The sequence below is a fragment of the Panthera onca genome, chromosome F2 (genome assembly GCF_046562875.1).
Source record: "Panthera onca isolate mPanOnc1 chromosome F2, mPanOnc1 haplotype 2, whole genome shotgun sequence".
Lineage (NCBI taxonomy): Eukaryota > Metazoa > Chordata > Mammalia > Carnivora > Felidae > Panthera > Panthera onca.
In genome coordinates this window covers 82,528,721-82,542,648 of record NC_138356.1, presented here as the reverse complement: position 1 = coordinate 82,542,648, position 13,928 = coordinate 82,528,721, and the positions used below count along the sequence as shown (strand labels likewise).

The window sequence follows — 13,928 nt, the reverse complement described above, 5'->3', positions numbered from 1 at the left end:
CTCCCACCACCCACCCGCCCCGGCGGAGCAAACGGGGTCTCTCTGTCCGGTACCCCCCTGAGGCCTCGGGGAGGCGGAGCACCGAGAACTACATTTCCCAGGCGGCTGCGCGTTCCCGGACTCCACTTCCCGGCAGCGCCCGGGGCGCCCCCGGGACTGCATTTCCCAGAGTGCCGCGGGAGTGCCCGCCGGGTCCCTCCCGGTTCCGCCCCCTCCACCTGGCCCCTGCACGCGGCTGGACGCTCAATCCGCTGCCGGAAGCCGCTCTTCGGGCGACGGGCAGGTGGGGCCGTGCACAGGTGAGACGCCGCGCGGCGGCGCCGAGGATCCCGGCGGGGACCCGGCGTGGCGAGCTGCGGCTCCGGCTCTCGATGTTCCGTGACAGCCGCAGAACCCTGAGGGGTGTGGGGACTCCGAGGGCGTGGAGGTGTCCCGGGGATCTGGGAGAGGAACGGGGCGTGGGAGGAGTCCCGGCCGCGGTGGTGTTTCCCCACCGACCTGCTGCTGGACTGTAGGCGCGGTCGGGAGCAGCCGATGTCGCGGCAGTATCCCCTCCGGTTGATGCCGGCCATCAGGCCCTGCAGCTGGGTCAGAGCCGTCCTGTAGGAGTCCGAGCAGATTTCCAGCCCCTAGGCTAGGGTTCTTGAGGGTGGTGGCGCCCCGAGGCTTGTCCAGTTCTGAGCCGGAAGTGCCACCTGCCTAGGAGGAACTAGGCTGGCAGAGGCTCTCCTGGAGCAGCTGGCTGCCACTGGGCACCGGACTGCAAACACGGGCTCTCCTCTTCCTTGTCTATGGCCTGTGAGCTTCTAGGCAGAAGGCTTCCTAGGGAATGGGGCGGGGAGGGGGAGACTCGGGTGGTCCCCAGCAGGCTCTCTCTCCTCCCCTGCGGGTCTCATCCTGTCCCAGTGGCCCCAGGAAACCCCGGTCTAGCCTTTGGACAGTTGCCCTGGGGCCCAGTGCTAACCAAGGGCAGTGCCCCACGCAGGGACATCTCCAGGGAGTGGGGCTCCATATGCCTCCCACCATTTGCCCCCACAGGTGCAGCCGACATGAGTGAGCCTGGGGGGTCAGTGCGAATCCTAGTGACAGGTGGCTCTGGGCTGGTGGGCAGAGCCATCCAAGAGGTGGTAGCAGATGGAGCTGGGCTGCCTGGAGAGGACTGGGTGTTCGTCTCCTCCAAGGATGCTGACCTCACGTAAGTGGACCCATCCCTGGAGCACACTCACCCACACCCTCTCTAGACCCAGAGCTCCAGGCCAGGCCTGTCCCTGAGCCTGGTAGCCTCCGGTCCGGGTCCTCCCTGCCGGGTGTCTGGCCTGGCTCGGGTGTGTGCAGCTCTGTTCCTAGGCAAACATCCTCCTATCTCTTCTGGAGGTCCACACCCTCATACCGGCCAGCGCCTGCACGGGCCACTTTCCTTTGTGGCAGCCTTTCCTGCCATCAGCCCTGTCTACTCCTGCCCCCGTTACCCCACCCCCAGGGTGCTAGTTTCTTCCCCGGCTCCTCCCAGGGATGCTGCACAGACCCGAGCCCTGTTTGAAAAGGTCCGGCCCACACATGTCATCCACCTTGCTGCAATGGTGGGGGGCCTGTTCCGGAATATCAAATACAACTTGGACTTCTGGGTAAGTGAGAGGGCCCCGTGGAGCACTGGGAACTTCTTGTTGGCTTTTCATGCTCATTTGTCGGCCCCAGGAAGTCCCTGAGGGTCAGGGCTTGGCACAGCCTGGTGGGGGCAAGTCCCCATGGGGTCCCCGGTGACCCACACTCGCTTTGGAGGCAGATGGGCGTACAGGTGGGTGGGGGCATTTGGCCCCACGGGAAAAGCCATGGAGTTGACTGTGGGTTGGAGGAACTGAGAGTAGCCAGCCTTCGCTGTTTGACTTCGATAGGGTTGGTTTCTACCCGCTGAGCCCCCCCAGGTCTCTAGACCCTTCTGCTCCCAGGATCTCTGGTCCAGCTGCGCTGAACCAGGCCCACCATGCATTCTGGGGCACAGAGGTGTGAGCTGGGCTCAGGGCCTGAGGTGTCTGACCTGGGGGCCTGGGATGTGGTGGAAGGGGCAGGAGGGGAGCAAGGTTCTGCCTACAGCCCTGCTCCTGCCAGGCTGCGCCCCTGAGGCTTGGACCCACCATTGCTGGGCATCTGGTCTTTATGGCGCAGGGATGGCAGAGGCTCAGATCAGATTCTGCCCCGGGGCGCCCCACCCCAGGGCTTTCCTTGTCTCAGGCCAGTCATCCAAGAAAGCCGCCTGGTCGAAGCCTCTCCACCTCCAAATGTCTGGGCCATCTCATGCCCAGTCTCATCCCAGGGTCTGGGGAAAGTGGGGTCTGGGGAGGGGTGGGGCTGCTCAAAGCTTCACTGCTACCGGCTGATAAAGTTGGGTAGTCTCCTTGGGCTAGGGGAGTGGAGGGGCCCCTTGTCTCCACCCTTGTTGGGGGCTAGATCGGGCCTGCCCTCAGCAGCCTGTGAGGGTGAGGCCCAGCCCTGAGCTAGGGAATGTGGTCCTCTCCTCCAGCCGGCCCCACCCCACGGCCCCAAGGGTGGGGAGGGGGGGGTCAAAGGACTGCCTGCCTAGGATGTAACAGGCCCAGAGGGGGCATGGTTGCTGGGAGGTCTACGCTGGGAGGTCTAGCCTTGTCCCCAGGAGCAGTTAGGATAAACTGGCTCAGGTGCTGCCTTCGTGGGAGGGGCCAGGGTGTGTCCTGCTTCTGTCCCTGGAGGAGCAGGTAAGGGCTGGGGTCCTGCCAGCAGATTCAGAGGGGCTTGAATCTGCCCTGCCCACCCCCCTCACCCCCACGCCAGAGGAAAAACATTCACATCAACGACAACGTCCTGCACTCGGCCTTCGAGGTGGGCGTGCGCAAGGTGGTCTCCTGCCTGTCTACCTGCATCTTCCCGGACAAGACCACCTACCCTATTGACGAGACTATGGTGAGGGGCGGGGCCAACGGGGGGCGGGGCCAGTGGGGGCGGGGCCAGGAAAGCAAAGCCTTCCTCTGCTCCCCTAGATCCACAATGGGCCTCCGCACAACAGCAATTTTGGCTACTCCTACGCCAAGAGGATGATCGACGTGCAGAACAGGTCGTCCGCCCGCTGGCCCGGCTGAGGCCGGACAGGAAAAGGGAGGAGGGCCCAGTGGGTACCTTGGCACAGCTCCCAAGCATCGTGCCCTCTCTTTGCGGGCCTCGGCTTCCCCCCCCTCAGAGGCCAGGGCGGGTGTGGTGGGGTCAGCGGTCCCAGGCGAGCGCCGCAAGAGACAATGTGACCCTGCAGGGCCTACTTCCAGCAGCACGGCTGCACTTTTACCGCCGTCATCCCAACCAACGTCTTCGGGCCCCACGACAACTTCAACATCGAGGACGGCCACGTGCTGCCCGGCCTCATCCACAAGGTGCACCTGGCTAAGAGTGAGTGCCTGCTTGGTGAGGTCCGGGGGGGGGGGGGGGGGGGGGGTGGGGAGAGTCTGGGGGGTGGCTGGTGGAGTCCCCTCTGACACCTGCCCCCTCCCTGAATCTGCAGGCAGCGGCTCAGCCCTGACGGTGTGGGGCACTGGCAAGCCACGGAGGCAGTTCATCTACTCACTGGTTTGTGCAGGACTGGGCCTAGCTCTCTACTAGAACGTTCCCTGGCCTGCCATGCTGGCTGTGGGAAGGCCATAGTGTGAGGGAGCCCCAGAAAGGAGTGAGGGTCCAGGCTGAGCCTCTGGAGCAGCAGCCACTGGTCCTCGCTGGGTCCCTATAGGTGCCTGGCCCCATGGGAGTTGCTGGGTGCAGCTCTGAGCTCAGTGAAAGATAAGACTCTCTCTGTCAGGTAGGCTGGGGTGGCTAAGCTGCCCAAAGGGAGAGACCTCCCCCCCGGGGAGCCCAGGCTGTGCCCTCACCGAACAGGGCCACCCGAGAGAGGTGGCCTGTGGCTCCAGGTGGCCGTGACTTGTGTCCTTTGACCCTGTCTGACTTCCAGGACCTGGCTCGGCTCTTCATCTGGGTCCTGCGGGAGTACGATGAGGTGGAACCCATCATCCTGTCAGGTGGGCACCCTGTGGCCCCACTGCCCCTGCCCCGGGGCAGAACCCACGTCTGTGCCGAGGGCAGCTGGGGCTGGGAATGGGAGTATGGCGGGGGGCTGGGTAGCTGCAAGGCCGGGTGGAGGAGGCCTCACCTGGCTGTTGGTCCCCCCCCGCTCCCCACAGTGGGCGAGGAGGAGGAGGTCTCTATCCAGGAGGCAGCCGAAGCCGTGGTGGAGGCCATGGACTTCCGCGGGGAGGTCACTGTATCCTTTGGCTCTGGGGCAGGACGCTGTGGGGCTGATGCATGCAGAATGGCTCTCGCCTGGCGGCTGGAGAGGAGGGGCGCTCTTCTGTCCCCAAAGCTCCCCTGGGAAAGGCAGGTTCAAGGGCAGGCTGGTGGGGTGGGTGCCCCTTGTGCTGTGGCCTTGACTGGGCACCTAGTTTGATACAAGCAAGTCAGATGGGCAGTTCAAGAAGACGGCCAGTAACGGCAAGCTTCGGACCTACTTGCCCGACTTCCGGTTTACACCCTTCAAGCAGGGTGAGCCCCTGGCCCTCCCGTGGCTCTCCTACCCCATCCCTCGGGACCTCCCAGCCCCTCCTTCTTGGCTTTGGGTCACTCCTGCCCCTCCTTAAGCAGTGGCTTCCTTGCTTGGAGCTGAAGACACCCTGTAGATTTGGCGTCCAAACCCTTGTCGGGGAGGCAGGACCCAGAAGGGGTGACTGCCGGTGTCCTGGGGTCTCCACCCTCCGCATCTCCTCCAGTGGAGGTCAGCGCAGCCTCGGCCCTCACCTGCCACCACCTGTCACCCGCCCACCTCTGCAGCTGTGAAGGAGACCTGTGCCTGGTTTACCCACAACTACGAACAGGCCCGGAAGTGAAGCACGGTGTGGGAGCAGGTGCCGGCTGCCCCCGAAGCCCCAGAGATGACACCCTCAGACCGTGCCGGGAGCCAAGGGCACTGCCAGCCGGGGGGCCACATTCTCACCCCTCTGCCAGGGCGGCTCTGAGCAGCTGTGCAGTGAGGCCACCATTCGTGTCTGTCCTCAGGGAAACCAAGGCCTGGCCAGGCCCGGCACCTTGCTCCCCAATGCCGGTCTCTGGGTCCTGAGTGTGTCCACTTCTGATCCTGCTCTCCCATTCCCTGGGAGCCAATAAAGTCTATTTTCCCAGGCCTACCCCCAGCAGCTCTGTGCCAGCTGTGTCCCTCCCACCATGGGCACTGCCTCCCTGCGCCTGGCTGGCCCCAGGACCCACCATTCACCTGCTGGTTCCTCGGAAAGCTGCTGGGCCAGGGTGGCCAGCTGGACCTGGGTAGGCTGCAGGGCGGAGGCAGTGGACAGTCGAGTGGTGGGGGTGCAGGGCAGAGCACCTGTTAGTGGTCCCAGCTGGTGCTGTGGCCACCGCTTAGCCTTTCCACATGAGGTCATATGCAGGCCCGGGTGGCCTGAACTCCCGGGGCCTGCCTGTTTGCCCCAGGACCCTGGGGCATGAGGTTGTTCTGGAGTTGGACAGGCTGAGTAGGCATCTGGATGGATCCAAGGGGAGGGTGGTGATTGGGACCCCAAGAGAGAGCTGAGCCAGGCCTGGCCCCTCATCTCCCTAGCCATCAGGTCGCAGCTTGTGATGGGGCTTGGCCCGACCTTCTCCCTGGACAGTAGCAAAGGTGTCACAAAGGAGGGCCTGTCACAAAGGTGGGTAGGGGAGAGCAGCTCAGGCCTCCCCATTCTCAGCAGGAATAGAGCAGAGTCCCCCAGCCAGCCAGTCAGTGCTGGGGTGTGGACCCAGGAGTACCCAACTTGAAAACCCTCAGTACTGCCTAGCCCAGGACCCAGACACCTTCCCTGGCTTTGGGCCCGCCTCCTCTCAGGTCCCCTCTCTCCTGGGTCACCCTTGGCCATCCTCATGCAGGTGGCCCCCAGCTTCCTTCTGACCCCAGATGTGCCTGCCATGTTAATTCCTCCCTCTGTTCAGGCAGTATTGGCTGTCTTCTCAGTGCCAGGCACACAAATTCTCACCTCTGTCCCTGTACCTAGCTGGTCTTCCATGGCATTTGTCCCCACCCCTTCTCCAGCAGGCTGTGTGTTTATCCCACAGAGCCCTGCTGGGGCTGGCCCAGGACCCTCATGTCAGTGCCTGTCCACCTTTTAGGCCTCAGTTGAGGTGTTCCTTTCTCTGAGTGCTCACTCTGCTGTGGGACTCCTGTGTGCTGGTCTGGGAGCACCTGGGAGCCTGCTCCTCCCCCCAGTACTTGAGCTCTAGGACGTGGGTCAGCCCTGTATTCCCTGGGCTCCAGCCCTTGTGAACAAAGAAGGCTCTGCTCAGGAGTTCAGGGAGGGGGTGGTGCCTGAGATGGAGCTTGAGCCAGCCACGTGCGCACATACAGAGGGAGGCCCCTGCAGAGCAGAGACCTGCACACACCTGGCAGGACACAAAGAGTGGCTGTGTGTCCTGAGCCATCGTCTGCACTGTTCTGTGTGTGTGTGTGTGTGTGTGTGTGTGTGTGTGTGTGTGTGCATGCGCATCACAGAGGGGCTGCGTCCCCAGCCAGAACAAGTCCTCAAGGTAGGGGTTCTGCGGCCCAGTCTGCTGCTCCATGGCTTTCCTCGGAGCAGGACTCACACCCTGCAGGGGCAGTGCTGAGTGAATGAGGGGATTTCATTGTTGAAGAGTTTAGAATGTGTCAAAGTAGAGTTCAGAGTAACCAAACATTTTTTAAAATTTTACTTACTTTAGAGAGAGAGAGAGCATACGTGCGGGGAGGGGCAGAGGGAAAGAGCGAGAATCTCAAGCAGGTTCCACACTAGGTGTGGAGTCTGATCCCGTGGCCTTGGATCACCACCCCAGACAAAACCAGGAGTCAAGCTGAAATCAAGAGTTGGATGCCCAACTGTGAGGCGCCCTAAAACGTTTTTAAAATGCAGTCTCAAACAGAAAAACTACAATCTTCACTCTCCAAGCTTTATTTTTCCCATGCCAATTAAAGATTACAAGCATTTGGGACACCCGGGGGGGCTTAGTTGGTTAAGAGGCCGGCTCTTGAGGGGTGCCTGGATGGCTCAGTCGGTTGAGCGTCTGACTTTGGCTCAGGTCACAATCTCACGGTTCATGAGCTTGAGTCACGTGTCAGGCTCTGTGCTGACAGCTCAGAGCCTGCAGCCTGCTTCAGATTCTGTCGTCTCCCTCTCTCTCCCCCTCCCCCTTTTGCGTTCTCTCTCTCAAAAATAAACATAAAAAAAAAAAAAAGGAACCCTGCTCTTGATCTCAGCTCAGGTCATGATCCAGGATCATGGGATCGACTCCTGAGTTGGGCTTTGTGCTGACAGCGTGGAGCCTGCTTGAGATTCTCTCTTCTCTGCCCCTCCCCCAGGCTCACTCTCTCTCTCTCTCTCAAAATAAATAAATAAACCGAAAAACGAAAAACAAGTACTACTACCCCTACTCTCCCATCAGTTTCAAACATGGGCCCTGGCGGTGGCCAAGCACTCCCATCTCCCCCAGGACCAACAGCAAGATGGGCCAGGTCTCCGCTGGGGAGCCAGGCCTCAGGAAGACCTCTCCTGCCTTATCGCAGCAACCTGCGAGGCCCATGAAAACCAAGATCCAGGCTGGCTGGAGGAACTTCGTTAATGCAGTCAATGCATGCCCTATTCACACATTTCACTGGCAGTGCTAATGTTATGCTGTCACCTGGACCTGAAGCTTGGACAGGGGCTGACAACAAGCCCTGGCCAGGCAGCCCTGCCTTCCCCACCCGAGTCCACTCCCAGGTTCCAAAGAGAGAACCTGGGTGCCCCTGAGAACGTGGCTGCCACCCAGAGAAAGCGGCCTAAGGCTGGTAGGGCTCCACTCCCTAGCTCCTGACATGTCGTAATGATTGGCCAGGGTCAGGACCTCGCCCGCCCGGGCCCTTCATCGGAATCAGGACGATGCTTTCACCTGGAAGCTAAACTGTCCAGCGCCAGTGGTTTCCCGGACTCTGCGGCGTTCACGCGAGGGACACCCAACCAGGCACGCTCCAGGGCACAGACCTCCGGAAGGACTCGGAGGAACCCCCACCTTTTCCAACCCTTGGCCACTGAACGGAGTCTCTCAAGCTCCGATCAGGATCTGGGCGACACCAGGCCCCCAGAATCCTGCCACGGAAGCTTCATCCACCTCGCCAGACGCGGCGCTTCTGCCAGACTCTCCAACGCGCGGTGGAAGACGGGGCGCGGCGCCCCGCCCACCGGAGCCGCAGCGCCCCGCTCTCCCGGACTAATGAGCAGCGCGGGGAGGGACTGGAGCAGTATGCTAGTCGAGCGGTAGGGCGCAGAGCCCGGAAGGGAGTGGGCGGGGCGTGAAGTCCAGGCAGCCAATAGACAAGGACAGGGCGGGGCGGCGTAGCCCATTGGCGGGGCCGAGGGCGTGGGGCGGAGCAAGGCCTGGCGGGGCGGTGGCGAGATGGCGGTGGTGGCGGCCCCGGGTCTGGACCAGTTACGCGTGGGCTTTGTTGGCGCCGGGCGTATGGCAGAGGCCCTCGCGCAGGGCTTCATTCGAGCAGGTGGGGGCCTCGGGCGTGGGGGCGCGTGGGTCCCTGGGCCTGGGGACCAGCGGGCGTCCGACACCGGCCGGTTGTGCGAGGGAAGGGTTTCTCTGCGTGGAGGGATGCATCCCGCAGAGCTCCTGGGCGAGGAGCGAGGGCACCGTGGAAGCGGAGCGGGGCGGGTCCGGCCCGGCGGGCGTGGGCCCGGGCGGAAGGCGGACTCTGCTCCTGGGGACCCTGCGTCCCTGTGAGCACAGCGGTGACGGCTGCGCGTAGGAGGCTTAGAGTTGGTTGTCCCCGCACTGGCCAGGAGCCACATGGGGCCATAGACCGCCCACCATGGAAATGTGGATGGTTCGCGTTGAGATGTGGCGTGAGTTTATTGCATAAAATCTACGTCGGGTTTGGAAGATTTAGCACACAAGAAAAGAGAAAGTAACATATTTTGGTAACTTTTAATGCTGACTGAAACGAAGTTTTGGAAGAATAGCATTTTCTTTATATCGTGTTAAGTCAAATATGTTACGATTGATTTCATCTATTTTCCTTACTTGTTTAATGTGACTACTAGAAAGTGTGAAGTTCTCTACGTGGCTTCAGTGATATTTTTCTTGGACAGCGCTAGCTTAGAGCCTGGGATCTCCTACTAACTACCTGGTCTGCCTGGGTCCAGTTGCTTGACCTTTGAGCCTCCTGTTTCCTGTTTGTTTGCCGGCTCTACTCTGGCGGCGCGCTGCAGGTTTTCACAACCTCCGCAGCACTGTGGACATTTGGGGTGGGATAATTCTCCATTCTTCACATTGTAGGGTGTTTAGCCGCATCCTTGGCCTCTTCCCACTAGATGTCAGTAGCATCCCCTGTTGTGAGAGGCAAAACTGTCTCCAGCAGTTGCCACAAGTCCCCTGGGGTTGGAAAGGGGCAGAGACTTCCCGGGTGGTGAACCACTGGTTTGCAGCAAGGCATGATAATGCTGTCCTAAACTTACTCCACGGGATTTAGAAACCTTTACGTGTAGACTATAGGCTGGCTTTCTCCCTTCAGCCACAGTCAAGGTTCAGTGGGGTCAAAATCATCAGAAAATACTTTACTGCAAAACTCTCAAGTGTTTTACCTGTAAAACCGCCAGTATCTCCTTCCTTCCAGGGTGGTGCAGATTCAGTGTTGAACACGGTAGTGGTAGGAATGCATGGCACTTGTCATTGTCCTGACTAACTGGCCTTGTGTTTGGGTTGTGGGGTGCACTTCTGTCTTCCTGTTAGACCTTACAGAAACTGAATCTCCTCAGCCCTGTACCCGACAGGTGCAGAGGATTTCTACCAAATGGGTGCTTAGCCCCAGCTCGGACATCCCAGCACAGATACACCCCCAGCTCCGCCGGAAGCTTGCCCCTGTTTGGCCTCCCTACCCACCACGGACCCCTCCTCCCCTGCCTTCCTGTCCCTCGAGGTATAGGCCCCTGAGATCCATGTCCTCATGAGACTAGGCAAGCTCCTGGCCCCTGTGTCTAGCGGGGCCTGCGGCCGCGGCCACAAATGGGTGGTGGAGACTGACAAGTACCACAGGATGGACGTGATTGCCTGGTCCCGGCCGAGTGGAACACCCCTGCCACGCACTTCGGTTCTTACAGAGTCTCAGGCAGCCAGCGGCCAGGATGGCCCAGGCATGGCTGAGTGTGAGAGACCCTTCGGTGAGGGGCAGGCCAGGCTGGCCCCTGTTCCTTCCTTCCACCCCACCTCCTCACTGACCCTTCTGCTCTTGGCCTTTCTCTCCAGGAAAAGTCGAAGCTCAACACGTACTAGCCAGCGCACCAAGCGACAGGAACCTCTGCCGCTTCCGGGTGAGCTGGTCCCCGGCTCTTCTGAGTCGAGGCTATCCTGGTGGGGGGGAGAGGGGGCTCATGGTGGCTCTTGGCTCCTGTTCCTCTGAGACACTTCCTGGGGGCAAGGGGATGCTGCTTAGTTAGCTGAACTTTTGAGACTGTCTGGGTTGGGGAAAGAGGAGGTCAAAGACTGGAAGGAAAGTCAAGGTTGTGGAGAGCAAGGGTGGAGTAACGGGGCGTGTGTGTGTGTGCACGTGTATCTGTGTATTGGGGTGGGCAGAGATGGTTGTGGGCACTCACTGGGGTCAGAGGGCGTGAGGAGGTCCTGACATCAGCAAGGCCCGTGAGGTGCAGGTTGGGTCCTGAGCAAGAACCCGTGGTCTGGGTGAGTCTTGGGCATTGTGAGGGGGCTGGTGCAGGCGTTTGCAATGGGAGGAGAGATCCCTGGGGACCCCTGGGGATGCAGGGTGGCCTCTAGCAGGAAGGGCCATGGTCTGGGAGGCTGCCGCACTTCACCCCGCCATGATCCCGCTGTCCCCACTGCAGGCTCTGGGCTGCCAGACCACCCACTCCAACCAGGAGGTTGTGCAGAACTGCTGGTTAGTCTTCTTTGCCACCAAGCCCCATGTCCTGCCAGCTGTCCTGGCAGAGGTGGCCCCTGTGGTAACCACTGAGCACATCTTGGTGTCTGTGGCCGCCGGGATCTCTCTGAGTACCCTGGAGGAGGTGAGTGGTGGTTATGTGGGAGGTGAGGCTTTGCCCCCAGAGTCAGTTCTGCTGGCCAGGCTCTGCTTCCCACCCCTTGCCATCCGAGACTGGTGCCAGCCTGACTCTAGCCCTTTAGGGAGGCGGGATGGGCGAGACATGTGACACTTGGCCTTCCAGACAGCCCGAACAGGGGGCCAGGGGGCCGAGGGGCCTGAGGTTCAGGCACCTCCTGGCACCGCGCCCAGGACCCGGGGAGGGGAGCCCACAGCTGGCGGAGGCGAGGGCCTGCCTGGCAGCGCCGACCCCACCCGTTCCCTGACCCCTGCCTCTCTCTGGCCAGCTGCTGCCACCGGCCACACGGGTGCTGCGGATCTCCCCCAATCTGCCCTGCGTGGTTCAAGAGGGCGCTATGGTGATGGCCCGCGGCCGCCACACTGGAAACAGCGACGCCGAGCTCCTGCAGACCCTGCTGGAGGCCTGTGGGCAGTGCGAGGAGGTGCCTGAGGCCCACGTGGACATCCACACCGGCCTCAGTGGCAGCGGCGTGGCCTTCGTGAGTGTTGTCTCATCCCCCGCCCCCCAGGCCGGCCCTTGACAGAGCGGAGCCTTTTCAAGTCCCTGCAGTGACCCCTGCCTTTGGGATCACATGGCTTGATCCCCGAGCTGCCTGTATCTCTGCTCTCCCCCACCTTTGAGGCTCAGGACTCCTCCAGTCGGAGCCCTGGGCTCAAGCCTCAGACCGGGTTCCTGCACTGGTGGCCAGTGCTCTGGGCCTTGTTTCTGAAAGTTCTACGCTTTCTCCAGACTGGGTGCTTCATCCAGGGAGAGCGTCAGCTTTGTCAGTCCCCACCCCTCACTGCTGCAGGTGTGTGCCTTCTCCGAGGCCTTGGCCGAAGGTGCCATCAAGATGGGCATGCCCAGTGGCCTGGCCCACCGCATTGCTGCCCAGACCCTGCTGGTGAGTGAGGGCCGCCCCCAGGGACTGTGTGAAGAGGGATAGGCTGGGGTGTCTGCAGAGCAGCGGGAAGGGAGACAGCAGGCCCGGGAAGCCTGAGTTAGGATCTGGGATGGCAGGCCGAGCAGGCTACACAGTGGGACTGAGCCTCCCTCGAGTCACCGCCGGTGCCCCTCTCCCCAGGGCACAGGCAAGTTGTTGCTGCAGAAGGGGCAGCACCCGGCTCAGCTGCGGACAGACGTGTGCACGCCGGGCGGCACCACCATCTATGGGCTCCACGCGCTGGAGCGGGGCGGGCTGCGGGCGGCCACCATGAGCGCCGTGGAGGCTGCCACCTGCCGGGCCAGGGAGCTGAGCGGGAAGTAGGGAGCGGGCACTGGCCGTGGCCGCCCCCAGGCCCTCCTTCCCTGCCCCTTCCCGGCACTGCAGCTCTCCCTCCAGGCAGGAATCCCCAGGGCTGCCCCATCCCTGCGTGAGGAAATGAGGACAGGACCGGAGGGGTTGGCAGGCGGGGAATCCCCTCACCTGTAGGAACCACCCCCATGGGGCAGAGAACACTGTGGCGGTGGGCCCCCTTCGTGGGTGGCCCGGGTTCTGGGGGCCTGAGCGTTGGGACGTGGTGGGCTGGCTGCGTGAGGCAGGAGCAGAGAAGCTGGGCGGGCGCTTCTGACAGCCGTGTAACCACCACCAGCTGGGGGGGTGACGCAGAGACTGCACAAAGACTTGCTCTGTGCAGTGAAGCCAGCCACATCCGTCTCGTCCCCAGGTTGACCTGCCATTAGGTGGGGCTCCCCACAGGGAGCTGGGCCCTGACCCTGCCAGGCCCCAAGAAGAGAACGGGGCTGGGTGTCCTTGCCCTGGCTGAGGAGGACCTGCACCCAGGTCCTTCCCTTGGGGACACTCGAGCAGAGCCCCCGCAGGATGGCCGCAGTGCTCCAGCTGGCAGCAGGCCACGGGCGGTCTGGGAGGGTGGCCCGGCCAGCTGCGGGACAGAGACTTGGCTTCAGCTGGCCGTGGGCCCCCTGCCCCTGCGGAGCTCCTGGCAAGTGGCAGGATCTGGGTGATCTGCCCTGATGACCCTTCCATGGGTTGTCCTGGAGGGTCTCGTGGCCTGGCCTCAACTGCAGGACGTGGCTCTTCGGCATGTCCCTGAATGGAGCAACCAGCCCGGAGGGCAGGGAACCCAGGTCCCGAACTGAGGCTGTGGGGCCTGTGGTGGAGGGTGGGCTGCCCGCACTGCCCACCCGCCTCCCCCGGCCAGGCCCTGGAGTGCTGGAGCTCCCCTCCCCTCCCCCAGTGGCCTCCCGACACCGTGCCAGTCACGGGGTGGAGCTAGCTGATTGTGCCACCTGCAGGCCGAGACGAGCAAATCAGTCCCGTCTGTAGGTGGCCTGGTGGCACCCCCCCCCCCCCCCCGCCACTGTAGCAGTGCCCACCCTGCTCTCGCTCCTGCCCTCCACCCCCCCCCGCCGCCCCATTCCATCTTGGCACACTGGCCCTCCTGCCTGTCAGGAGGGTCAGCCTGAGGCCATTTCCACACCTGACTTCTCTGAGATGGGAATAAAGACGCTGCTGTCCTGTAGCACTGAGTGACCATACTTGGGCTGATAGAGCCAGACAGATTCCAAGGGCTTAGAGGTACATCAGAGCTGAGGCTTGGGGCGCGGGGCTCCCGGGAGCCGGTCGAGCGCAGATGGCGTGGGGGCAGAGGCGACCCGCCCTGGCTGTACGTCACCATCACCGGAGAGCTCTGGTCGGGCGGAGTCGCTGGCTTCCCGACACCCCAGCCTCACCCTCCAGTGTGTCGGCGGGCTCCAGCAGTGCATCTCCCCACGCGGTCCCCGAGCACCTGGGCGGGTTGGCTTGTGGGGCAGGGGACGAACCTGTGACCAGCCCTGCCGTGAGCAGGC

General features: G+C 62.4%; 2 protein-coding genes across 4 annotated transcripts; both read left to right on the top strand.

Annotated features, from left to right (window-relative positions):
• The first annotated feature begins 191 nt into the window (after window positions 1-191).
• GFUS (GDP-L-fucose synthase) lies at window positions 192-5,189 on the top strand. The gene is made up of 11 exons (XM_060611488.3): window positions 192-299; window positions 1,039-1,195; window positions 1,511-1,625; window positions 2,806-2,934; window positions 3,012-3,085; window positions 3,278-3,411; window positions 3,524-3,588; window positions 3,965-4,031; window positions 4,194-4,273; window positions 4,452-4,551; window positions 4,837-5,189. Exons 2-11 carry the CDS (start codon window positions 1,050-1,052, stop codon window positions 4,890-4,892), a joined length of 966 nt encoding a protein of 321 aa, XP_060467471.1. The 5' UTR covers window positions 192-299; window positions 1,039-1,049; the 3' UTR covers window positions 4,893-5,189.
• A 3,223-nt stretch (window positions 5,190-8,412) lies between these two features.
• Window positions 8,413-13,600, top strand: PYCR3 (pyrroline-5-carboxylate reductase 3). Of its 3 annotated transcripts, none has more exons than XM_060611485.3 (6): window positions 8,413-8,554; window positions 10,309-10,373; window positions 10,902-11,081; window positions 11,404-11,616; window positions 11,868-12,021; window positions 12,202-13,600. In XM_060611485.3, exons 1-6 carry the CDS (start codon window positions 8,455-8,457, stop codon window positions 12,492-12,494), a joined length of 1,005 nt encoding a protein of 334 aa, XP_060467468.2. In that variant the 5' UTR covers window positions 8,413-8,454; the 3' UTR covers window positions 12,495-13,600. The 3 variants fall into 3 exon arrangements, with proteins under 3 accessions (XP_060467468.2, XP_060467470.1, XP_060467469.2); XM_060611487.3 differs by having other exon boundaries at window positions 8,415-8,554; window positions 11,929-12,021; XM_060611486.3 differs by lacking the exon at window positions 8,413-8,554 and adding an exon at window positions 8,627-8,909.
• Window positions 13,601-13,928: the final 328 nt, after the last annotated feature.

Bases quoted from the DNA above. Each gene is read 5' to 3' on its own strand.
- GFUS (XM_060611488.3), top strand. From the start codon at position 1,050: ATGAGTGAGCCTGGGGGGTCAGTGCGAATCCTAGTGACAGGTGGCTCT. The intron at 1,626-2,805 runs GTAAGTGAGAGG...CCCCCACGCCAG, and splicing joins AATACAACTTGGACTTCTGG to AGGAAAAACATTCACATCAA. The intron at 2,935-3,011 runs GTGAGGGGCGGG...CTGCTCCCCTAG, and splicing joins ACCCTATTGACGAGACTATG to ATCCACAATGGGCCTCCGCA.
- PYCR3 (XM_060611485.3), top strand. From the start codon at position 8,455: ATGGCGGTGGTGGCGGCCCCGGGTCTGGACCAGTTACGCGTGGGCTTT. The intron at 11,082-11,403 runs GTGAGTGGTGGT...CTCTCTGGCCAG, and splicing joins CTCTGAGTACCCTGGAGGAG to CTGCTGCCACCGGCCACACG. The intron at 12,022-12,201 runs GTGAGTGAGGGC...CCCTCTCCCCAG, and splicing joins TTGCTGCCCAGACCCTGCTG to GGCACAGGCAAGTTGTTGCT.